This window comes from Eschrichtius robustus, chromosome 19, assembly GCF_028021215.1.
Source record: "Eschrichtius robustus isolate mEscRob2 chromosome 19, mEscRob2.pri, whole genome shotgun sequence".
NCBI classification, from domain to species: Eukaryota; Metazoa; Chordata; class Mammalia; order Artiodactyla; family Eschrichtiidae; genus Eschrichtius; species Eschrichtius robustus.
In genome coordinates, this window is record NC_090842.1 from 55,424,022 (window position 1) to 55,451,655 (window position 27,634).

Sequence of the window (27,634 nt, forward strand, 5' to 3'; positions counted from 1 at the left end):
AGCAAGGCCTCAGGCATACAAAAAACTATTTGTAGGCAAGATATGCCAAGGGATCAGAGGTTATTTCCCAGAAGCTGTCAAGGTCAGTCCTTTCTTAGAATGTACAGGATTTGGGCAAACCTAGGCTGATGTGTTAACCCTTTACTACAAGCCATGCAAGCACTAATCCAAAGAAAGCTGATTAAGAAAATAAGGATAACTCGAGATAAAGAGGGATAAAAAGGTGAGCTCATCAGAAATGTGCAACAATTTAAAATTTTCTGTAAACCTAATAACGTTAACTTTAAAATATATGAAGTTAAAAATGACAACACAAAGGAGAAATAGAAAAATTGGCAATTATAGTGGAGGACTTTAATCCACCTCTCTTAATACAGAGAGAACACGTAAACAAAAAAGTCAGTAAAAGAGAATATCTGAGTATCTGATGAATGAACTTGACGTGTATAGAATACCATACCCAATAATGACTGAATACACAATATTTTCTTGTGCATATGAAACAATATAAAAATTGGTCATGTGGTCGAGCCATAAGTTTCAAGGCATTTTAAAAGATTAGAGTTGTTCAGATCATGTCCTCGGAGTAGAAAGGATCTTATATCTTAAAGGGTTTTATCTACAAAAAATTTTTCTTAATGTTGAAGTATTGAAAACTTTCCCCCTGAGATTTGACGTGAGACAGGATATCCATAGTCACCATTACTACTCAACATTGTATTGGCGAGCTTAGCCAGTGCAAAGGGCAAGTAGAAAAGACTTAAAGGTTGGAAAGGAAAAAATAAAATTGTCATTACGTGTACATAGAGTATCTAAAAGAATTTCAGGCAGCTTAGAATGAATGTATGAAATTAGTAAGGTTGCTGGCTATAATGTCAGTATTTTAAAAATTGTATATATGTACCAGCAACAAACACTTTTAAATGTTATTTTTAACTATAGTTTACAATAGTATTAAAAAAAATCAAATACCTAGCAATAAATCTAGCAAAAGACATGCAAAACTTCTACACAGAAAATTATGAACTGTATTGAGATGCAGCAATACCTAAATAAAGAATATATACTGTGTTTGTGGATTGGGAGACTCTTGAAATAATTTCAGTTCTCTGCAATCTGAGTTGTATATTTATTGTACACTATCCCCCCAAAATACCATCAGGCTCTGTGTGTGTGTTTGTGTGTAACTGACAAACTGATTCTAAAATATACTTGAAATTGCAAAGGACCAAGAACAGGTAAGACAAATTTCAAGAAGCAGGAGGAGGAAGAGGGGAGGAACAAGAGCAACAACAACAAAACTAAAGGACTTGTACTAGCAGGCATCAACTCCCATTATCCATTATAGCCTTGGAATTATCCATGTGGCCTTGGTTAAGGGTAGACAAATAGGTCAACAGATGTAGAGTCCAGAAACAGGCTCACACGTGTAAGACAAAGTTAACACTTTGTTATAAATTGGGAAAAGAATGTTTTTCATAAGTATTGCTGGATGAATTGAATATATGTATGGAAAAAAATCATGATGCCTACTTTACACCTTGCCCACCCTTCATTCATATGAATTGAAGAGCTAAATCTGAGAGATTTAGGGGAAAAAACAATATGATACTGGGAGTAGTAGTAATTTCTTTTTTTTTTTTTTTTTTTGTCAAGTAGTGATAGTTTTTATTTTTTTAATATTTATATAATTTTAGCAAAATATATATATATTGTTGGGAGGTTATCTTACTACATTATAAGGCAGTTTAAGGTAAAAACTATGTCATTTTAGTCTTTGTATCACCTCAAATACTATGATTGCAGGATCTGGCATGCTGTAGGTAATTAGTAAAGGTCTGATTATTTTATCCCAAATTCTACTTTTAGCAATCAAGTTAAGGAAATATCTACAGAGATTCATAACATGCAAGAGCATTCAACATATATATATTTTTTTAATTTTTTTTAATTTTTATTTTTTTTTAACTTTGGGTTTATTTATTTTATTTATTTATTTATTTATGGCTGTGTTGGGTCTTCGTTTCTGTACGAGGGCTTTCTCCAGTTGTGGGAAGCGGGGACCACTCTTCATCGCGGTGCGCGGGCCTCTCATTATCGCGGCCTCTCTTGTTGCGGAGCACAGGCTCCAGACGCGCAGGCTCAGTAATTGTGGCTCACGGGCCTAGTTGCTCCGCGGCATGTGGGATCTTCCCAGACCAGGGCTCGAACCCGTGTCCCCTGCACTGGCAGGCAGATTCTCAACCACTGCGCCACCAGGGAAGCCCCCTCAACATATATTTTTGATAACCAAAAATTAAAAACAAAATTCTAACAGTAGGCAACAGGTTAATTAATTTGGCTCTGCAATATAAAGACAAATATACCATTGTGAATCATAATGATTTTGGCCTGGATTAGTTGCTGAAGAATTAGTGAGTGAAGAAAGCAGGCTTAAAGTAAGTATACATAAGTTGGAGATGGTATCTTGTTGAAATTTAGAACATAGGGTCTGTTGTCAGATTTTTAAAATATGAAACTGTGTTCATAGTGTTCATGACATCTTAGTGCCTTGTTTTTTCATTGATGAATGTAGAATATCACCTACTAAATATGAGTATCATGGAGAAAGATACTCTATAAAACACTTAATAGTATTTTATCCTAGCATATTAATGTAACTTGGCTGGTTTTACTGATGTGAAGAATGTTACATGTCCCCAAATTGATTATAAAAAAATCTTAATAGTGCTATTCCTGTTACTAAAATTAGTGTTTCTCATGCCTGCTATTTCTTATAGTGCTAACACCCTCCAGTCAAATTTAGTAGCGGAGTTTGAGAGTGCATTTATTTCTTATTATTAAAAAAAATTCTTGTTAATCAGCAAAAGAGTTTTGAAATACAAACCCAACCCACATTGCCTGAGACTATGGCCTTGGCTCAATTAGTAGAACCCGAAACTGTAAGAAGAAAAAGGGAAAAGAGGACTTTTAAAACTCAAATGAGTAAACTTAACTTATTCCAACTGTTATTTATAAACTAATAAGTTTTATATTGAAATACTTGATTCATGACTAGGTTTTAAAATGAAGCTATGAGATCTCTGATTCTATCTTTATGTAAAAATTAATTTGTAAATGAGCTCTATTTAATTGACTTAAAGGAAAGTAAGTGCTTACAAATCAAACATTTCTAAATACAACAGAAATTAACCTAAAGTTTGAAAGGATCACATGATCCAGGACTGATTTTTAATGAGTGAAAACACGTTTAAGTTTGTTGGTTTAATTAATACAGACATGTTTTTAGAGTCATCAATATTAAGTATAATACGTTGAATGTACTAGGTTTACTGAAAGTCTGTAAATTCATAATATTTCTGTCACAAAATTTATCAGTAAGAAGCGTTAACTTGTTATGATAATATTTACATAAATAATAATAGAGATAAATGGAATAGAAGATTTTAGGTGAACTCTTAGAAATAAGTATGTTTTAGCTTTTCCAGATTTTTGGTAACAAAACTCTAGAAGATGTAATAGGCGTACAGAAAGGGATGCTTTGTGAGGCTTCAGTGTGAGCTCTGCACTTCAGATAAGAGCAGGGAACTCAGCACACCAGGGGAAATGGCACCTGTGTAACTAGTATATTTTTTGTTTTGTTTTTCTTTGCTTTTATTGACATGAATCATTGTTTACTACTCATTTAAAAATTTCTAGAAGATCCAACTTTTTTTTTTTTTTTTTTGGCCGCGCCGTGCTGGCATGCGGGATCCTAGTTCCCCAACCAGGAATTGAATCTGCGTGCCCCCCTTACCCCCCATCTCCATCCCCGCAGTGGAAGCTCGGAGACTTAACCACTGGATCGCCAGGGAAGTGCCCAATACAACTTTTTTTGATCAAAGAAAACTCCTGTATTTCTAGTAGATGTGGACACATTCACAAGTATCCCTGAAGCTTTGAACCTTGTTGAATTCTTTAAGGAGGTCTGGAGAAACAGTTTTCCTCAGCAAACTGCCTAAAATCTCCATTGTTAACTGCTTCTGCTTCCAGTCTACAGCTCGACATATCTGATTCTGGCTCCTCAAAAATAAGTAATAGGTTTTCAAAATGATTTAGGAGTATTAGGCATTTCTATGCTTAAGACATTATCCCTATGGTAGAAGCCTGTGTTGGGAAAAGATCTTGAAATCAACTTAATGCGTGTGTCTGTTGTCTTGTTCATTCCACTGCAGTTGAGATAGGAAATGTTATGAAATTTACCCAATATCCCCTTTTAGTCCCAGGTGGTTTTTTCCAATTCCAGAAATTACTGGGGCCCCTGAGTCTCAGATTATCTGGCTCTCAAGGAAGAAATAAATAAATCAACTAGCTGAATGTGATTTTGATGAGATCTAGTTCTCCTGATGTTTAACATGACCTGATGATGTATGCCCGTTCCAGAAAAAGAGAATCACCATAGATGCAGCAGTTCTGTGAATATCTTGTGGGAGAAGAATATCTATTATTGTTGTTTTTTTTTCTTTTATATTTAAACTAGTAAAAAGGTAAAAGAAAAAGAATTGGCATAAAATAAGAAAGGAGTGGGCTTCTCTTTAGCTTTGAGTAGAGTTCTTGAAATCTGTATACCCCAGGTGTTCTCTCCTGCAATGATTCCCATTGTGATTGCATTTCAAGACTAGAGCTCCAAAATTATTCTTAAAAAAAAATAGTAATTAGTTATGGTAGCACAGCTGAACTCAGAATTTTTATAGTTCTGGTGGAAATTTTAATTAGGAGTCATTAAAAAATTATTATTTCTCTGGTCATTTTATCTTACCAATCTATCGTAAGAAAGTAGTCCAAAATATGCAGAAAAGTCTTCTGTATAAATATATATTAATATCAGCATTGTTTATAACCACATAATATTGCAAACAACTAAATGCCCCAAAGATTGGGATTGTTAAATAAATAATGAAACACCCCTAATATAATTATTCAGCCATTAAATGTTTGTTAATGTGCTTTTTTTAATGAGAAAGTTTTGTTTGTTTGTTTTTGTCTGCTTGGGGTTTTTTTTTGCTATGATACTAAGGGCCAAAGCAGGAGATATTACATACTAAGTACTAGTGCTTTAAAATGCACGCCAAAAAATCCGTAGAACACACATACTAGAAAATTCTGGGAAGATGATATAGTAGAAACATCAGGAATCTGTCTCTCCACGTAGACAGCAATTGCACTGCAGAATCTGTCTGGATGTAATGATTTTGGAACTGGAGTCTATTAAAGGCATGCAACTTACAACTGAAGGCTTGGTTAATTTCAGGGATCTGTGCTCTAAAAATGGTTAAGATGGTAAATTTTATATGTATATTTTATCACAATAGAAAATATTGGAAAAAACATTAAAATATTTATATTGGTTTTTCTTGTACAGGTGTATTATGAATGATTAGTCTCTCCCTATGTTTTTTATGTCCACATTTTGAGATACAGTATTCCCCCCTTAAGAGTGGTGGCGCTTTCCGTGGTCACATGCATTGTGAAATAATAAATGGAAATCTTCAGAAATAGACAATTCATGTCTTAAATTGTGTGCCATTCTGAGTAGCGTGATGAAATTTCACACCACCTGCTCTGACCTAGTCTGGATATGAATCGTCCCTTTGTCCAGCGTACCCTGCCTGTTAGACACTTAGTAGCCAACTCAGATGGAGAGTCACCGTATCACAGTGCTTGTGTTCAAGTATTAAGTAACCTTTATTTTACTTAATAATGGCCCCAAAATGCAAGAGTAATAATGCTGGCAATTCAGATGTACCACAAAGTGCTTCTTTTAAGTGAAAAGATGAAAATTCTCCACATAATGAGAGAAATAAAATCATATTCAGAGGTTGCTAAGATCTATAATAAGGACAAATTTTCCATGCATGAAACTGTGAAGAAGGAAACAGAGATTCATGCTAGTTTTGTGGTTGCACCTCAAAGACAGAGACTGAACCAAAAGGAAAATGGAGACACAGACGCTGCAGACAGACAAACGTTACAGCAACAGTGCATGATAAGCACTTAGTTGAGATGGAAAAGGCATTAAACTTCTACAATAAGATATTTTGAGAGAGAGAGAAAGACCACATTTACATAACTTTTATCACAGTATATTGTTACAATTGCTCTATTTTTTTTTTTAATTTTTTATTTATTATTTATTTATTATTTTTATTTTTGGCTGCGTTGGGGCTTCGTTTCTGTGTGAGGGCTTTCTTCAGTTGCGGCGAGTGGGGGCCACTCTTCATCGCGGTGCGCGGGCCTCTCACTATCACGGCCTCTCTTGTTGCGGAGCAGAGCCTCCAGACGCTCAGGCTCAGTAGTTGTGGCTCACGGGCTCAGTTGCTCCGCGGCATGTGGGATCTTCCCGGACCAGGGCTCGAACCCGTGTCCCCTGCATTGGCAGGCAGATTCTCAACCACTGCGCCACCAGGGAAGCCCTACAATTGCTCTATTTTATTGAGTTATTGCTGTTAATCTCTTACTGAGCTTAATTTATAAACTTTATCATAGATATTTATAGAAAAAAACATAGTATATATAGGGTTCAGTAGTGTTCATGGTTTCAGGCATCTACTGGGGTCTTGGAACATCTCCCCGGAGGATAAGGGGGGACTACTGTAATATTAATTTTTATAATGAAATCACTAAAGAGCAAATATTTCATGTTACTTCCTTCTTTCTCCTGTATTGTAAGGCCTAAATTTTCATGTGTTGTCTTAATATATTTGAGCCTCACAGGGTCTCAAACCCCCAATCATTACATACATATATATAGAAAGTACATATCTGTATATGATAATAACTTCTCCAGAAGGATACACACCAAAATCAAATTTTTGTTGACTTTAAGGTGAGCTGATGTATGACTGGGATACATGTAAGGAAATGTTGCTTACCTTTTTATTTAAACATTTTTGTGCCTTTTGAATTGTTATGCATTACATATTTCAAATATATAATAGTGGTGACAACTAAAATATGGACATTCTTTGATGACTGACTTTATATTTCCCATTTGCTCAACTTCCTCATGAATCTAAATACATATGGATGTAACCTTGATTCTACTGATAACACCTTCTTCCCAAATTTTAAGTCTGTGTCCACAATTTATATTACTGTCACATGCCTAAGAAGCGAGATATTTTTCAATGGGATCTCATGACCAGGAATACAAATTAAAGACGTTTCTCCATCTATGGGCTTTTATGTAGTCAAGCCCACCCATGCATAAAACAACAGAGGGATGAAATTTTTTACTGTAACAAAAAGTTTCTGGTGGGCATAATATTGTGAAATGTGAAAAAGTATTTATTTTCCTAAATTTCTAAGATTTCCTACAGTCGGTGACCTTAAAAAGGACCCAAACTCACTCTCTCCTTTTCTACAATGAGAATCCATTACACGGTGGAGTCTCACTTTATCCAGCTTATCCCAACCTGGAAACGTGGCGTTGCCACTAAACAGTATAACTTTGTACCTGTTTTGATCTCAGAAGCGTCGACTCTAAAATGGAAATATAGTAAGCACCTGTGACATTTCAGGTGTAATGGGAATTTTAGGAAAGATACATACACCCCAACATGCATACACACACAAATACATACAGCATGGTTAGATTATAAATCCAAGTTCAGGCGCTCACCTGTCAAGCGCTCCATAACCCTGGGGGTCACATCACTGACTCAACAGGGTGAACACTCACACACAGGCCTGAGCCCTCGGAAAATAAGAGCTCCGCCGTCCCCTCCTCACAATTCGCTGGTGCGGTGCCACCAGGACTAACCTCCCCCTGGCCGTGGGAACCGGTGAGCTCGCCCTCAGCCTGGGGTCGGGCCTCCAGTGGCCCGAGATGTGTGCTGCGCACGCGCAGTCCGGAAATCACTCCCAGAAGTCTCTCGGCCGGGTCGGGGCGGCAGGTTTGCTTTAGGAATTTTGCGACCCTGTACTGTACCCTTACAGTCGACGAGGTGTCTTCGACTTCGGGCCTTTTTTCCGTGTCCCTTGTTGCGCGCTGCGCGAGTGGCACCCGTCCGAGGAAGAAAGCGGCGTGGGTCGCCGCGGAAACGACTGTGCAGACGTAGCCCGAGCCCGTGGGGGACGGTGAGTGGCGGTGAGGGTGGGATTGCGGGAGGCGCTCAAAGCGTGGACTTTGGGAGCGCAGCCGCGCGAGTCCGCCCGCCCCCCTGGGCTGTGGGCGCTTGAGCAGCGGGGACGGTGGTTGCAGCCCTGGGAGAAAATCGGGAAGCATGCGTGTTTGTGAGAGGCCGTGTTCCGTGCGAAGGGCCGCGGGGGTGGTGCCGGGTGGTGAGTGCCCGTAGTGAGACTGAGAGGTGCGTGGTTATGCTTGCGTGACGGGGACGTACGATGTGTGTCCTTTATGTGAGCGTGGGTTGCGGTGGACTTGTGGGGAATGTCTCAGGGACCCATGGCCCTAGGTTCTCTGCTGCTTCCTCCACCCTCCTGTCAGGCACATACGACTGCCACAGAGAAATGACTCCAAGGGGGAAACCGCATGCGAAGCCCTCGATGAAGGTTTTTGGTAAGAAGGTACAGACTGGCTTTTAGGATGGGAATTTTAGATTAGGGATTGCCCCTGAGTCAGGATTCTAGAAACGAATGGATAGAGAGACTCCAAGAATGGGATTCCTTCCTGGGATTGTTGTTCCTAGGAGTCCTCTGAAGTTCATCTGTATATTTGAGGATGACAGCGTTTCTTGAGCTCTGACGGCAGGAACCTACTGTGAACGACCTCTTCTTACTTCATTTTGGTTTTATGTATGAGGTCACAGCGGATGTAGCCATGGAGGGTGTATTTTAATACACGCTCAGCGTTGTGGTGACTCTGATTATTCCCCTGCAGGTTTCAGTAGTTAAGAAGCAACGAAAATGTGAGGCTAATTGTGACTTGTGCTTGCAAGTAAAGCGACTGAGCCAGAATTCGTGTCCAGAACAGGAGTTCTTAACCAGGGTTCCTTTGTCTGTATTTATGGGTGTAGAGGGGGCCACAACCCCCGAAATTTTATAGATAATCGCTGTATATTTGTACATTTCCATTCTTCAAAGGTGTACACAATTCAAAAGATTTAGACCTGGGTTTTTATCTAGAATCAAAAATCGTTATACCTTGGGACAGTTTTGTACAAAATTAGTGGCTGAACAGCAGAAACTAACACAACATTGTAAAGCAATTATATGCCAAGAAAAAAAAAAGAAAAAAAAAAATTAGTGGCCAAGATAATGAGAATGATTAAGAAACCCACATGACATCCATGAGACAATATTATGTAGATAATAAAATTTCTGTTTATAAAAATTAGTCGTGATAAGGAAAAATGGCCATGATCTAATGTTAAATTATCTTCATAGTTGTAGATAATAGTACCCAAGAAAATTTAAAATTATATATGGCGTTCATGTTTTAAAACAGAATTTTGTAAAATCCTTTTGCAAGGATTGTATCCAAAATGATATTTTAATAGGTTATTCAGAAGAGAATAGAAAGTGCATAGTCATTTATTGAACACCTTCTGTGTATTCAAAACTTTTCTGCCCATTTTGCATACAACCCTAATCTGCAAAGGCCATTTCCCTTTCTAGTAGTGGAAAAATCTTTATAGTGATATGTGTCTGGTTATATCAGTGTGATACAGCTAAAGGATATTCAAGAATAGGTAAGTGGTAGTTGTTTCAGTCATAGCAATACTTCATGGCAGGCCTGCTATTTATAGACTTTTTAAAATGACAAAAATATAGCCTCTGCCATAATAATGACTTAAAATATTTTGAATACTTTGAAATATCTTTATGTTTTATTTATGATGATGGAATTAATGCAGACTTATTACCAAAAATTTGATTTCCTAAGAAATTAGGAAGAAGAAATTAAGAATACCTCTTATTCCCACTGCCTGGAAATAATCACTTTTAATATTTTGGTGTATATGCTTTTTTGTTTGTTTGTTTGTTTTTTTGGCTGTGTTGGGTCTTCATTGCCGTGCGTGGGATTTCTCGAGTTGTGGCGAGCGGGGGCTACTCTTTGTTGCGGTGCGTGGCGCGAGATTCGGAGCACCGGCTCTAGGCGCAGGGGCTTCAGTAGTTGTGGCACGTGGGCTAAGTAGTTGTGGCACACGGGCCCTAGAGTGCAGGCTCAGTAGTTGTGGCGCACGGGCTTAGTTGCTCCGCAGCATGTGGGGTCTTCCCGGACCAGGGATGGAACCCGTATCCCCTGCATTGGCAGGTGGATTCTTAACCACTGCGCCACCAGAGAAGTCCCTGTTTCTAGCTTTTTATGTGTGAACATTTCCATGTGGTTTTGTTTTGGCAAAATAATTGATCAAATAAAGGAGACAGAGTCCTATTCTTAGTATGAAAAAAAAATCTAACCCAATCATGGATTTCCTTATACCTCTTCATTAGGGAAAAGGAAGTGCTGAGGATCTCCTTGTTTGAAAAACATTCTGTTTTCACATTTTAGAGATTAGGAATTTTATTTAAAATTTAATTATTCGTGGCACCAAATTACTAAATAAGACATCCTTTCAGAATTAATAATTTAGAGATTTAAAGTTACTTTCAGAGAAAATGGCACTAATTTCTTTCTTTCTTTTTTTTAAAATTTACTTATTTATTTATTTGGCTGCGCCGGGTCTTAGTTGCGGCACATGGGATCTTCATTGCGGCGTGTGGGATCTTTTAGTTGCGGCATGCAGGCTGTTAGTTGTTGCATGCAGGATCTGGTTCCCTGACCAGGGATCGAACCCAGGCACCCTGCATTGGGAATGTGGAGCCTTAACCTCTGGACCACCAGGGAAGTCCCAGTGGCACTAATTTCTAATTCCAGGTATGATGCAAATACAAACAATATTTCCAAAGATAGTTATTATAACAGAAAATAAAGATTTTTAATATAAATCCCCATGTTATGCTGAAGAATAAGATTCATTCGTTAGATTCTGCATTTTTTCACATCCTAATTATATATATCTCTATCCCTCCTTCCTCAGCCCCAGCAACTACAGAGAATGAGAAAAACCCTGTTCAGCATTATAAACATATATTTAAACATCTATCTGCTGAGAACTGAGGAAGGGCACGTATTTTCTTTTCCTGTCTGATAATATCTGTCTCTCTCTCTCCCCCTCTCTCATTAATAATGATTTTATTAAGAAGAATTTTATTTTCCCAAAGAAAAAATTTTAAAGAGAAAGCTCAAGAAGCACAAATTTTCTATCAGAAAAATATGATGCAGGGCTTCCCTGGTGGCGCAGTGGTTGAGAATCCGCCTGCCAATGCAGGGGACACGGGCTCGAGCCCTGGTCCGGGAAGATCCCACATGCCTCAGAGCAACTAAGCCCATGCGCCACAACTGCTGAACCTGAGCTCTGGAGCCCACGAGCCACAACTGCTGAGCCCGCGAGCCACAACTACTGAAGCCTGCGTGCCTAGAGCCCGTGCTCCTCAACGAGAGAAGCCACCGCAATGAGAGGCCCGCGCACCGCAACGGAGAGTAGCCCCTGCTCGCTGCAACTAGAGAAAGCCCACACGCAGCAGCGAAGACCCAACGCAGCCAAAAATAAATAAATAAATAAATAAATAAATAATAAATAAATTTAAAGTAATTACTAATTAGGAGAAATTTATTAGTTCCAAAATGGCCATTTTACCATTTGTTTTCTGTATGTCTTACCTTTTTTGTTCCTTGATTCTTCCATTCCTGCCTTCTTTTTGATTGTAGTGTCCTGTTTGATTCCTTTCTCATTTCTTTTTCTCTGTATATTTTTTAGTTTTTTCTTAGTGGTTATCTTGAGGATTACAGTGAACATCTTAAACTTATAATAGCCTAGTTTGAATTAATATTAGCCTAGCTTTAATAGTATACAACAAATCTTTTCTTTCTTTTTTCTTTTTTTTTTTTAAGTACACTGTGGGTGTAGCTCAGTGGTAGAGCATTTGACTGCATACCTTTAAAACCTGCCTTGGTCTTCACTGAGTTAATATTGTTTTCCATCATTTCATATGGATTAATTATTAAGGAAGCCTTAGTATGTCACCATATTGCAGACTGTAATATGTTTAACCTGTTGCCTACTGGGAGATAGTTATTTTTAATTTTTGGCTATCAAAAATTATTCTCTGGTGAACATCCTCGTGCACATGCCTTGTGTACATCTATAGTTATTTCCTTTTAAAAATTTCTAGAAATGGAATTTTGTGGTAAAAAAAATCAGACTTTTATTAAATGCCTACAATAGGCTAGCCCTAGAAATTATAGGACTTGGGGTAATACAATCACTAAAAAGGCGTAGTTGCTTCCTTTAAAATGCTTATTATCTAAAATGAGGTAAAATCTATTCAGGAGTAAGTGTAAGGTGGTGTGTGATGAGAGATTTAGGTGACCTACCTTGTGAATTCACAGGAATGACACATCAGTCTGTCTGTAGCAATAGTCAGGATCTGAGCAAAATAGATGGATTCTGTGAAATATCAGTGGTAATAAATGGATTTTGTGCTGTGACTTTTGTACTTTACAGTTTCCTTCTAATTTTGTTGGATGCAAAGTGAAGCTAGTAGGATATTATAATGCAGCAGCTATCTGGGAGACATCATGGCTTAGTTGACAGGTTTATAAACCACATAAACCTCTCTGTCAACAATTTTTTTAAAAATACACATTTATTTCAAGTTAACGTATGGTAATTGTTAAAATAATTATTAAATAAACTTTAAAAAGAAAAATCAAGATCAAAATTAGAAAGTAAGCACTATTATTCGATGGTCACATAACCTTCCAGACTTTCTTTTATCTACTGATTTCAGTGGTCTGTTTCTCTGACACTGCTTCTCTATATTGACTGACGTATTCATATATTATTCAAAAGTATTTATATTGGTCAATCTAATTGTTCTCTTGACAGTGTATCTGGATTATTTCCCATATCCTTAAATATTCTCCCAACTTCACATTTGATATCTACTTTGATTTTTAGTACAGTGATGGTTTGTCATATATTTAACTAGTAAGCTTTGCTGAACTCAAAGTATTAAACACCGACTTTCTATCTTCAGTGTCTTAACCAACTTCATATAATTACAAAGCCACAGAAGAGGTTCTTATTAGGATAATGTGGGCTCTTTTCAGTCTTAGAAGGTGGGAGTAGAAGGAAGAGGACGTGCTCTGAGCAAGATTGCATTGCCCACTCTTAGGTCTACATCTCCCTCACCAAAATGACGTAGTGTCAGAAAACTTCCTGCTGACATATCTGGGTCTGGCTTCAATGCAGAAATGCCTCCGTTCTATGACTTCGTTCATCCTAGACACCTGGGTTGGCAAAGGAAATGGATTTATCTAGAATCCTAATCTACCCAAATTGTGTGTGATGGGAAATAGTTTGGAACCTGGAATGGAAGATCATAACGTTATTAACTTACATTCTGTTGGGAACATTAAACTAGTCTCAAGGTCTTTCTCTTCTCCCAGCTCTGGCTTTCTGGATTTGTGCTTTTCTGTTAGAGGAACCTTGAGGACTGATCCAGTCTTGCAGGTCTAAAACCATGGCTCATGTAAGTTGAGGTTTCTCCCCTCTTGGAATATGTGTATTTTTGTAGGTCATGTGATTATTTTCATTAATTTTTCTAAAGTTTACTACCAAAAGAGGTTCCTCAAATAACCTGCTTCCCAGCTTTTGTTCTAGTGAAATGTGATGCATAATTACCCAGCATCTTCTCTGTGTGTCCCGATCTAAACTAACTAGTGTTCATGTTATAACTGATAAATTATCCAGCACGTCTTAAGTGCCCATTCTTCTATCAAGGGCAGTGATGGAGTAGTGAAAGAGATAAATCCATTAAAGATTTATGTTATGTGAGTCAGGTCTGTATTTGGTGAAATGGAGACAATGGTTGTATTTGACTGTCCAGGAGAAGACTTTGAAATTTTCCAGACTTAAGATTCCAGGTAGATAAGATAGAAATTTGGTATTGAATGACTTAAATCTCAGTGTATAGTAATATCTCATAGTTTATGTGAATTAGTGTATACATGATTGAGATTTGCAAACTTGGCAGGAAATCCCCGAGAGATAACTATCAAGACTATTCTGTTGTCGAATGGGACATACTAAATTTGGGTGACATAATTCAACATCCTTCCTCAGTATTCTTCAGCTCTGCCTATTAGTTATCTATTGCTGCATAATGTATTACCCTGACACTTAGTAGCTTAAAGTAGTAAACGTTTATCTCATGGCTTCACTGGTTCAGAAATCTGGACATGGCTTAGCTTGGCTCTCTTGCTCTGGGTCTCTTGCAAGGCTATTAAATTGTTGGTCAGAGCTGCAAAGTCATCTTAAGGCCAACTTTGCATGTATCTGCTTCCAAGCTCACCCAAATGGTTTTTGACAGGATCCAGTTACTCATGGGAGGATTGGAGGGCACTCTTGGTTGAGCAAGTGAGACATCAAAATAGGGCAAGCAACATGGAAATCATAGTCTGTAATCTACCATCACAAGTAACATTTCATCACTTTAGCCATATTCTATTTATTAAAAGGAAGTCACTCAGTTCAACTCATACACACGTGAAGGAGAGTACACAAGGGCATAAATACCAGAAGATGATCATTGGTAACCTAAGTAATCATTGCCTGTCACACTCAGCACAAGCCAGGTGTTCAATGACAGATAGTAGATGGCAGCAAAAAAAATGTATCATCATAAATAGTAGGCAAATACAGAATCATAGGATTGGAGAAGACCTTACACATGTTGTGCATCCTAAATGTTGTGCATTTAAATCTGATATATCCATAAAATATAATGTCATGTGCCAAAAATTATGTGGATTTGTAAAAAACAAAAATACTATGATAAGATCTGACATAATGAAGGATTTAATACTTGAGGGAATTCTCAATTTTATATAAAAACCCTATTTTCTAAAATTGAGACTTTATACTACATTTTTAAAAAATAGCTGATTAAATTTTCTTTTCTCTAAAAAGCAAAAATTTTCCTTGACAGCTCACGTTTACTGAGAATTTATGTGACAGATACCAATCAGGCATTATGCTTGTGTTTACTATTTAATAACCAAATGTTATTATTTTATCTATTGTCAAATGGCTCAGATACTTAACAAGCCAGGAAATTTTGTTTATTCTAGCAGACTTCTTCAAAAATATGTATATGTTCTGCTTCAGTTCCCTACTGTATTATAGATTTTTAGCCTACATACTTGCTATATTGCTCTCTTCCTACAGTATGATCCTTATCTTCTCCTTCTGTCTTCAAAATATTCCTTTAATTTCCCCATTAATACATAGGTTTGCCATTTCAGAGATCTGTGACATTCAGGGATGTGGCCATAGACTTCTCTCAGCAGGAGTGGGAATATCTTGACTCTGTTCAGAAGAACTTGTACCTATATGTGATGATGGAGAACTATGGTAACTTGGTCTCACTGGGTATGTTTATAAGCCTCAGGTGATTAAGAATAATTGAGAATCTGCTCTTTAAGATAGGTATTTTTTTTCCACTCTGATTTTCAAGGCTGCTTTTAGGAAACTAGTTACACTTCCATGTTCTTTTTTCCCAAAGAAGTGGTTTGAGCTTTGTCAGGTTGGAAATCACATCTCCATTTAATATCTTTATCTTCCCTGTCCTTCAGTGACATTCACACCTCCTCTATTCTTACTTACAGTTGCCTCTCTTCCTTTATGAATAGGATCTAGTTTAGAATTCTCTGGCATTTATTATATAACCATTGTCAAAGAATCCAGGTTTCCTATTTATTTATGCTCAGAACTTCTATAGACACTCCATTTTGTTATCTGACCCACTTGCAGAGAGATCAGCCTGACACAGGGTCCTGAATTGCTCGAATTGCTCTAAAAGAGCCCCTACAATTTATATAACAATGGATTAGATAAATGGAATTCATTGAAAACTGAAGAATACACAATCTATTTAAGAGAAAATTTTTCTGTTTTGTGGTTGAAAGTTATAATCAATGAACATTACATTTTAATTGCAATTAATATCCTACAGATAGCTCCTCTTGTATACTCTTCGTAAAACAATATTGATAATAATGTTAATAGCTAACATTTTGCTTAGTATTTAATAGGCAATGCTCTAAGCACTTTATATACATAAATTATGTACATGTACATATACGTACATAAATGTATGTACATATACATATACATACATAAATGTGTGTACATATACGTACATAAATGTATGTACATATACATATACATGCATAAATGCATGTACATATACGTACATAAATGTATGTACATATACATGCATAAATGCGTGTACATATACATACATATACATGCATAAATGCATTTACATATACATACATAAATGTATGTACATATACATATACATGCATAAATGTATGTACATATACATACATATATATGTCAACTTGTTTACTCCTTCTAACAGCCTTATTATTCCCATTTTATAAGTGAGAATACTGAGGCACAGTGGGTTTAAGTGACTTTCCCAAAGGTCAGACACAGCTGGAAGGTGGCAAATGCAGGAACTGAACTAAGGCTCCAGGATCTGTATTTTCAACTATGGCATTATACATGCTTTCAAGAAAAAAGAGGATATATGTGTATATATATATGTGTGTGTGTTTTTTTTTTTCTTTAAACTTACCCTACCTAACTGATTTCTTGTTCTTTCATTCCCTTACCCTCTCTTCTGGAAAATCTTATTCAATATTATTTTGACACCTTTAATTTTTTTATTATTATTATTATTATTATTATTATTATTATTTAAACTGAGCAGTGTTTTCTTCTACATCGTGTGGTATTTTTTTTTTTCTTTGTAAACAGGACATTCCATTTCTAAGCCAGATGTGATTACATTATTGGAGCAAGGGAAAGAGCCGTGGATGGTTGTGAGAGAAGAAACAAGAAGATGATGTACAGGTAAATATGAGCAAGTCAAATTATGGGAATACATCTGTGTAGGTGAAAGCCCAGTGGTCAAGGAGACATACACTTGAAATGTTGGCTGGAAAGGTTCATTCACATTGGATAAAATACCTGTGCTCTAAAGTAGAAATAAATACTCTGGATGAGCTACCCAGTGACTTTTATCTTTACTTCATTAACCACTCTCTGTGTCATTCTTCTTATATTTTTCTCCCAGTTCAGTGATGGGCACTGTCCTTCTTCCTTATGCACCTTTTAATTTGTATTTTGGACTCAAATGTTTTCCAGATCCTCTTGTGCACTTAGATTTATATATGTGGCTTCATTACCTAAAAATATATTCATTACTATATCTGGCTAATAAATGGAGTTTGTATTATATTAGGGAAGACATAAAATAAACATTTAAACAAATAAGTACATAAATAACATCACATAGTGAATATAGTATGAAGGAAACTACCAAGGATAAGGCAAATTTAGGTAATGAGGTAAGATGGTCAGGAACCCTTTTCTGAGGAAGTGATATTTGAGCTGAGACATGGAGGGTAAGGACTCAGGCCATTTGAGTATATGAGGAAGTGCATTCCAAGAAGAGTAAACAACAAATGGAAAGGCCTGAAAGTGAACATGAGTGTTGTGTGTTAAGGGATCAGAGCAGAGTTATTGAGGGGTAACTAACAAAACATGAATTCAGTATATTATGGGGGTTCAGGTCACATAAGATGTTACTAAGAATTAAAATTGTTTTCTAAGATTACTTAAGAGCCATGATCTGATTAAATTTTTAATATATTATATATTTTTATAAATATTTTCAAAAATTAAACCTTATTATTTATTTATTTTTTTTCATTGAAACTTTTTTTTTTAAACATCTTTACTGGAATATAATTGCTTTACAATGGTGTGTTAGTTTCTGCTTTATAACAAAGCGAATCAGTTATACATATACATATGTTCACATATCTCTTCCCTCTTGCATCTCCCTCCCTCCCACCCTCCCTAAACCTTATTATTTATGAGACTTAGAAGTCTAGATAAAATAAATATAAATTAATTAGTTATTCACTTTCTCTCATATACTTTTTACATATTTAAAATTTTTTATTAAAAAATTTTTGTCCTGGGACCTCCCTGGCAGTCCAGTAGTTAGAACTTTGCCTTCCAATGCAGGGGGTACAAGTCCGATCCCTGGTCGGAGAGCTAAGATCCCACATGCCTCGTGACCAAAAAACCAAAAACATAAAACAGAAGTAATATTGTAACAGATTCAATAAAGACTTTAAAAATGGGCCACATCAAAAAAAAATCTTCTAAAAACTTTTTTGTCTTAATATTAATATATTGGAGTTTTTCTTATTTCTTTCTAGATTAATATTCTGAAATTATTTTTTCTATTATCTCTACTATGTTCCTGAGGTCTGTGACTTCATTTTGGAGTTTTTCTAATTCTGATTTATGTTGTTCTTTCACTTCTTATGGCAAATTTAAAAAATTCAGAACACTTAATATTGTTAAGATGGCAATACTACCCCAGATTCCATTGGCTTATTGACATCTTGATCATGAATTTATGTGGATATGCAAGGGATCCAGACTAGCCAAAAAATCTTTTTTTTTTAAATAAATAAATTTATTTATTTTTATTTTTGGCTGCGTTGGGTCTTTGTTGCTGCGCGTGGGCTTTCTCTAGTCATGGCAAGTGGGGGCTACTCTTCGTTGCAGTGCACGGGCTTCTCATTGTGGTGGCTTCTCTTGTGGAGCACAGGCTCTGGGCACGCGGGCTTCAGTAGTTGTGGCTCGTGGGCTCTAGAGCACAGGCTCAGTAGTTGTGGCACACGGGCTTAGTTGCTCTGCGGCATGTAGGATCTTCCTGGACCAGGGCTCGAACCCGTGTCTCCTGCATTGGCAGGCAGGTCCTTAACCACTGTGCCACGAGGGAAGTCCCTCCCAAAAAATCTTGAAAGAGAAGAAAGTAGGATTTACACTTTCCAATTTCAAAACTTACTACATACCAAAACTTATAGGGTGCATTGAAAGCAGTGCTAAGAAGGAAGTTTATAGCTGTAAACACTTACATTAGAAAGAAAGATCTCAAATCAGCCTAACTTCATACTTCAAGGAACTGAAATAAGAATAATTAACTAAGTCCAAAGAGAGGAAAAGGAAGAAAATAATAGAATAGAGCAGAAATAAACAACTTAGAGAACAGAAAAACAATAGAGAAAAATCATTGAAACCAAGAGTTAGTTCTTCAAAGAGATTAACCAAAGTGAGAAAACTTCAGCTAGATGAAGAAAAAGTAGAGAAGACTCAACTAAAATCAGAAATGAAAGAGGGGTCTGTGAACAATTGTACACCAACAAATTGAGTAACCTAGGTGAAATCCTGAAAGCACACAATCTACAAATACTGAATCATAAAGAAATAGAAAATCTAAAGAGACATACTAGTAAAGAGATTGAATCAGTAATTATAAACCTACTGACAAAGAATAGCCTTGGATCCAGTTGCTTCACTGGTGAATTCTACTAAACATTTAAAGAAGAATTAACACCAATTCCCCTCAAACTCTTACCAAAAAATTGAAGAGGAAGGAACACTCCCAAACCTTTTCTATGAGGGCAGCATTACCCTGATACCACAGCCAGACAAACAGTGCAAGAAGAGAAAACTAGATCAATATTTCTGATGCCTGTTGAGGCAAAAATCTTTAACAAAATAGTAGCAAACTGAATTCAACAGCTCATGCAAAGGATTATACACCATTACCAAATGGGATTTATTTCTGGAACGTAAGGATGGTACAACATGTAAAAATCATGCAATGTAATATGCCACATTAACCGAATAAAGAAAAAAAAACATGGCCGTCTCAATTGCTGCAGAAAAAACACATGACAATATTTATTACCCCTTCATGACAGAAACACTCAAGAAACTAGGAATAGAAGGAAACTACCTCAGCATAATAAAGGCCATATGAAAAGTCCACAGCTTCCATACTAAATTGTGAAAGACTGAAAGCACTAATTTTGCTACATTCCATAAGTTTTGGTATGTTGTTTTTTTACTTCATTTGTCTTAAGATATTTTCTAATTTCCCTGTAATTTCTTCTTTGACTCATTGATTATTTAAGTGTATGTTGTTTAATTTGCATATGTTTGTGTATTTTCTAGTTTTCCTTCTGCTGATGATTTCTAATTTCATTCCTTTGTGATTGGAAAAGATACTCTCTATGATGTCAGTCATTTAAAATTTATTAATACTTGTCTTGTGATCTAATGTGGTCTGTCTTAGAGAATGTTCCATGTGCAACAGAAGAATGTATATTCTGCTGTTGTTCTGTGAAGTGCTCTCTGTATGTCAGAGGGGTCTAATTTGTCTAGAGTGTTGTTCAAATCTTCTGTTTCCTTATTGATCTTCTGTCTGGTTGTTCTATCCATTATTGAAGGAAGAGTATTGAAGCCTCCCACTAAAATTATATTGCTGTCTATTTCTCCCTTCTGTCAATGTTTCCCTCATATATTTTGGAGGTCTGATGTTTGGTGTATAAATATGTATAATTGTTTATCTCCTGGTGAATTGACCATTTTATTATTATATAATGTCCTTTTTGTCTCGTGACAGTTTTTCACTTAAAGTCACCCCTACTTTCTTTTGGTTACTATTTGCGTGGAATATCTTCTTCCATCCTTTCACTTTCAGTCTGTCTGTGTCCTTAGATCTAAAGTGAATCTCTTGTAAGCAGCAAGTCAGTGGATCATAATTTTTTATCCATTCAACCTATCTATGTCTATGTTATTGGAGAGTTTAATCTGTTTACATTTAAATTACTGATAGGAAAGTATTTATTATTGCCATTTAGTTACTGATATTCTGTATACTTTGTGGGGTTTTTGACCCTTGTTTCCTCTCTTACTGCCTTCCTTTGTGTTTCATTGATTTTTTTGTAGTGACATGCTTTGATTCCCTTCTAATTTCCTTTTGTGTATATTCTATAGATATTTTCTTTGTGGTTACCATTTTGATTACATAAAATATCTTAAAGTTATAACAGTCTTTTTAAAAATTTATTTGTTTTATTTTTGGCTGCTTTGTGTCTTCGTTGCTGCGCGCAGGCTTTCTCTAGTTGTGGTGCGCGGGGCTACTCTTCGTTGCAGTGTGCAGGCTTCTCATTGTGGTGGCTTCTCTTGTTGCGGAGCACAGGCTCTAGATGCACAGGCTTCAGTAGTTGTGGCTCGTGGCTCTAGAGTGCAGGCTCAGTAGTTGTGGCACACGGGTTTAGTTGCTCTGCAGCATGTGGGATCTTCCTGGACCAGGGCTCGAACCCGTGTCCCCTGCATTGGCAGGCGGATTCTTAACCACTGCGCCACCAGGGAAGCCCAACAATCTGTTTTAAACTGATAAAAACTTAACTTTAATCACATACAAAAACTCTACTTCTTTACAACTCTACCCTCACCCTTTACATTAGTTATGTCATAAATTACATCTTTCTATATTTTATACCTAGTAACATAGATTAGTGGGTTTTTTTTAATGATTTTGTCTTTTAGATTCTATACTAGAATTTAAAGTGGATTTATGTATCAAAATTACAGTAATATAGGATTCTATGTTTTGTTCATATATTTACCTTTATTGAAGAATATTATACTTTTATATGGGTTTGAGTGGCTTTTTGATGTTCTTTCGTTTTAACTTTAAGGACTCCCTTTAGCATTTCCTGTGGGACAAGTCTAGTGGTAATGAATTCCTTCAGCTTTTGTTTATCTGGGAAGGTATGGATTTCTCCTTCATTTTTTGTTTTTATTATGTACAGTCAAACATATATTTTTTTTAATTTTTAATTTATTTTTGGCTGCATTGGGTCTTCGTTGCTGTGTGTGGGCTTTCTCTAGTTGCAGTGAGCAAGGGCTACTCTTTGTTGCAGTGCGCAGGCTTCTCATTATGGTGGCTTCTCGTTGCAGAGCATAGGCTCTAGACGCACAGCTTCAGTAGCTCTGCAGCATGTGGGATCTTCCCGGACCAGGGCTTGAACCCGTGTCCCCTGCATTGGCAGACGGATTCTTAACCACTGCTCCACCAGTGAAGTCCACTCCTTCATTTGTTTTTTTAAAAGTAATTAATTTATTTGCCTGCTTTGGGTCTTTGTTGCTGTGCACGGGCTTTCTCTAGTTGCGGTGAGCGGGGGCTACTCTTCGTTGTGGTGCGTGGGCTTCTCAGGGCTTCTCATTGCAGTGGCTTCTCTTGTTGCAGAACATGGGCTCTAGGCACGTGGGCTTCAGTAGTTGTGGCACACAGGCTTAGTTGCTCCGCGGCATGTGGGATCTTCCCGGACCAGGGCTCAAACCCATGTCCCCTGCATCGGCAGGTGGATTCTTAACCACTGTGCCACCAGGGAAGTCTCACTCCTTCATTTTTGAAGGACAGTTTTTCCAGATACAGTATTCTTGGTTGATAGTTTTTTTTTTCTTTTCTTTCAGCACTTTGAATATATCATCCCATTTTCTTCTGATCTGCAAAGTTTCTGCTGAAGAATACACTGATATTAAGGAAGCCCGCTTGCTTTTGATAAGTTTGTTTTCTCTTGCTTATTCATTTTCTTTCTTTGAATTTCAGCCGTTTTATATAATACACACTATAAATGTGTCTTGATGTGGGTCTCTTGAATTTTCCTAGTTGGAGTCCATTGAGCTTCTTAAATTTGTGTATCCATTTCTTTCCTCATATTTTGAAAATTTTCAGCCATTATTTCTCTAATAATCTCGCTGCCCCTTTGCTCTTCTCCTTCTGGGCCTCCTACAATGTGTATATTGGTCCTCTTGATATTCTCCTATAGTGCCCTAGGCACTCTTCATTCATTTTTCTTTTTTACTTGATGATTTCAAGTGACCTCTCTTCAAGTTTGCTGACTCTGTTTTGCCTGATGAAATCTGCTATTGAAACCCTCTAGTGAATTTCACCATTTAGTTATTGTATTTCTCAGCTCCGGAATTTCTGTTTGGTTCTTTCTTATAATTTCTGTCTCTTTCTTGATATTCTCATTGTCTTCATGCATTGTTTTGCTGAATTCATTTATTTGTCTATCTGTGATCTCTTTTAGCTTGTTAACATCTTCAAAACATCATTTTATATTCTTTTTCAGGAACTTCACAGGTCTGCTTTTCTTTAGAGTTGGTTTCTGGAGCTTTGTTTTGATCCTTTGATTGGACTGTATTTCCCTGTTTCTCTGTATCCCTTGTGATTTTTCATTGAGATTTTGGCTTTGTAGAAACAGCCGCCTCTCCCACTCTTTACAGACTGGCTTACTACCTTCACCAGTAAGCCCAGCCAGGGGTTCTGGAACCTTTCAAACCTTTTCTTGGGATGCATCTTCTTTGGGGTTGTGTGTATGCTTTTATTTTAGTATAAATGGCTGCTTTTAACTATCTTAATTTCCTGTTTCTTCTGAGGACCTTTCAGTTTCTGTTGTATTCCTCTACCCTTAATATTTTGCTTCTCCTGGTGCCTGCCTCTGGAAATGTATATTCTCTGCTGCTTTAATACACTGCAGTGCTCACCTGTGTTTTCAGTTGCCTCCAATCTGATATACAAACTATGCCACCATTCTCATCAGCAATCCAAGCCAGATGAGACAGAAACCAGTCCCTTGGGCAGCCCCTAGAGAAGTCAGAATGTTGGATACAACTTTCACTTTTTTCCTATCCTGAGGAAGGATCCAGAAATTAGGAGTAGCTATTCTCCCCATCACACCTCATTACACTGGGTGGCAAGAGGGGCTAGGGCAAGCAAACTGTCACCAACTTGTAACCTTCTTGGCTCTCTCTTCTCTTGTTTATGTGCTTATCTGGGTGCTAGAGCCCCTTAACTAGTTTTTAGAGTTTTCACAAAAGTATTTTGGTACATATAATGCTGTTAATTCAGGGTCTGTTGGGGAGAACAAGGGGCTATATCTTCCTAGTGCACTATCTTCCTGATGTCCGATCTTCCTTTGTTTTAGGTTTTCTGTTTCCCATTTCCTGCCTTGTACTGGAGTATTTAAATACTTCTTTAGTATTCATTTTAGTTTTTCTGTTGGTGTTTTGGCTATTTCTCTTTGAATATTTGTTTTAGTGTATGTTATAGGGGTTACAGTATACAATATACCTAAGCTTTCACAATCTGTTTTTACAAATATTGTAGCATTTCTTGTAAAATGAACAAACCTTGTATCTTCAATATGTTTATATTTACCTTTCCCTTTATAATTGTCATGTTTATCATATCTACACATACTGAAAACACCACCAGACTGTTATAAACTTTGCTTTCAAGGGTCAAATATATCTGAAATAACTTAATAGGGAAATAAATGATCTTATGTATTTACCTAGATATTTACCTTTCATGATGCCATCTTTCATTCCTGAAGATTCAGGGTTCTCTTTTGTATCATTTTCCATAAGCCTAAATAAATTCCTTTAGTAGTGTTGTTTTTTTCAATCAGACAATTTTTTGCCTCAGTCTGTCCCTTTCCTTTTCAGATTCTAATCACATTTTTAGATATATTACCACAAGTCCCTGAAGCTCTATTATAAGACTTCTAACCTGTACTGTTGATGAGTTTCAACTTGAATAACTTCTATACATCTATAATGTTTACCTTTTCCCCTGTCATTTCCATTCTGCTGTAAGCTCATCCAGCAATTTTAGAAATTATATATTTCAGTTCTACAATTTTAATTTTTTTGTTTATGTGGTTTCTTTTTCTCTGGCTATATTTCTTATCAATAATTTCAAATGTGTGGTTTTTAAAAAATTTTTTAATCTCTTAGAGTATAGCTAAAATAACTGCTTTTATATCTTTGTCTGATAATTACAACATCTGGGTTGTCTCAGCATCTGCAGTTTATCTTTTACCTTGAGAGGGGATCACGTTTTTTTGTTCTTTTTACAATTAATAATTTTAAATTGTTTCATGGACATTGTGAGTGCTATGTTGTGTTGATATGTTGATATTTTTACTTTAGCAAGGAATTGAAGCAATAAAATTTAGACTACACGTTCTGTCCTGCTGTTCATGGGAAGTAGTGTAATTCTCTGGTTCTCTAACGCTTTGCTGTACTCGTTTGTGTCCTTCTCATGCATGTGTGATTCATGTTTAGGCTAAGATTTGTACTTGTTTCCACCCAAAATCAGGGAATCTCCTTCTCCAAATGTTTCCTTTCTAGGGTTCCTCTCTCACTTTCCAGTTTAGTAGTGTTCCTTGCCATGATTCTTGTAGCAGGAAATATGTTGGGGCTTTGACAGCCCATTTTTGCCCCAATATACCCATCTGGCAAGGCTATGAGTGGTAGAGAAGGTGGCAAGAAACTCAGCCTAGTGTAGGTCGTTTTCTAAGGTTTTCACTCCCCTCCACAAGCCCTTTTTTGTTTAATTTATGGACCTGAGGTGTTTGATTTTTTTATTTTGTCAAGCATTTTTAATTGATATCAGAGAGGGAGATCGACTATAACAAGTTTACATCACCATGATGCTACTAGAACTTCTTCAGTTAAGGAGTTATTTGATGGTGAAGATGATTTTTTTCATTTATTTTCTCTTGTATCATTTTGGACTCATTGCTTTCCACTGTACTGTTACCATTTATCACAATCGTTTTTTTGCTGCTGTTTTCACAGTTTTGGCCAGTCACACCTCTGTAAGTCTTTGATGGAAACTGATGCAGGAAAGAGTATATTAAATCACTTTAGTAAAGTGTGATAAATGAGTTACGGAGAAAGTGTCAGTAACTGTTACAGACTGTATAGCTGATTATAGAGTTGTCTAAAGTATTCATCTCTAATGAGTGATTTAAAAAAAAATTTTTTTTTAATTTTTTTATTTTGGCTGCTTTGGGTCTTCGTTCCTGCATGTGGGCTTCCTCTAGTTGTGGCAAGTGGGGGCTACTCTTCGTTGCAGAGCATGGGCTTCTCATTATGGTGGCTTTTCTTGTTGTGGAGCACAGGCCCTAGGGCACGCAGGCTTCAGTAGTTGCAGCACATGGGCTCAGTAGTTGTGGTGCACAGGCTCTAGAGCGCAGGCTCAGTAGTTGTGGTGCATGGGCTTAGTTGCTCTGCAGCATGTGAGATCTTCCCGGACCAGGGCTCGAACCCATGTCCCCTGCATTGGCAGGCAGATTCTTAACCACTGCACCACCAGGGAAGCCCTAATGAGTGATATTTTTAATTTAAAAGAATGTACTATAGAATATACACTGTTCTTCGTCAAGGAAAACAAAATGTTTTTCTCATTTCTTTTAGATTTGAAGTCAAGGTATGAAATAATCAGCTATGAAAATGTCCACATTTATAAAAAATATTCATCTCTTACTCTACATCAGAAAATTCATACTGGAGAGAAACCCTATGAATGTGACAAATGTGGGAAGGCCTTTAGTCAACACACAGACCTTACAGTACATCAGAGAATTCATACTGGTGAGAAGCCTTATGAATGTAAGCAGTGTGGAAAGGCCTTTAATCATGCATCCAACTTTCTGTGACATCAGAGAATTCATACTGGTGAAAAACCCTGTAAATGTGAGGAATGTGGAATGACTTTTAGTCATAAGATAGAACTTAGAGTTCATCAGAGAATTCATACTGGGGAGAAACCCTATGAATCTGAAGAATGTGGGAAGGCCTTTAGTTGTGCCTCACATCTTACTCAACATGGCAGAGTTCATACGGGTGAGAAATCCTATGTATGTAATGAATGTGGAAAGGCCTTTAGTCAAGGTAGAAGAATTAGAATACATCAGAGAATTCATACTGGTGAGAAACCCTATGAATGTAAGGAATGTGGGAAGGCCTTTAGTCAAGGTAGGAGAATTAATCAGAGAATTCATACTGGTGAGAAACCCTATGAATGTAAGGAATGTGGGAAGGCCTTTAGTCAAGCCTCTCATGTTGTGCAACATGGTAGAGTTCATACTGGTGAAAAACCTTATGAATGCCGTGAATGTGGGATGATCTTTAGTCGTGGTATAGATCTTAGAGTATATCATAGAATGCATACTGGCAAGAAACCCTTGTAACAAACAAGGGTTTGTTACAAGGGTTTCAAATGTAAGGAATGTGGGAAGGCCTTTAGTCATGCCTCAAATCTTGTTCAACATGAGAGGATTCATTCTGGGGAGAAGCCCTATAAATGTAAGGAATGTGGGATGACATTTAGTTCTGGCTATCAACTCATTCCACATCAGCGAATACATATTGTCGTGAAACCCTATGAATGTAATGAATGTGGGAAGGCCTTTAAGTCATGCTTCAGCACTTATTCAACATGAGAGAATTCATACTGGTAAGAAACCTTATAAGTGTAAAGAATGTGGGAAGGCCTTTATTCATGGTGGAAGCCTAAGAATGCATCAGAGAATTCATACTGGTGAGAAAACTTATGAATGTAAAGACTGTGGGAAGGCCTTTAGTCGCACCTCAAACCTTGACAGGCATGAGAGAATTCATACTGGTGAGAAACTATGTGAGTGTAAAGAATGTTGGAAGGCCTTTAGTCATGTTGAAAGCCTTAAAATACATCATAGAATTCACACTGGTGAGAAACCCTATGAATGTAAGGCACGTGGGAAGGCCTTTAGTGTGTATGGATGACTTACTGGACATCAGAG

At 37.0% G+C, this 27,634-nt stretch overlaps 1 protein-coding gene across 1 annotated transcript in view; it reads left to right on the forward strand.

Moving 5' to 3' along the window:
- The window catches only part of LOC137753086 (zinc finger protein 607-like), a 60,914-nt gene extending 33,871 nt beyond the window's left edge, over positions 1-27,043 (forward strand). The window contains 1 exon segment of the mRNA XM_068528066.1: positions 26,343-27,043. Coding sequence (XP_068384167.1) covers positions 26,343-27,043 — 701 coding nt within the window.
- The last annotated feature ends 591 nt before the right edge of the window (positions 27,044-27,634 follow it).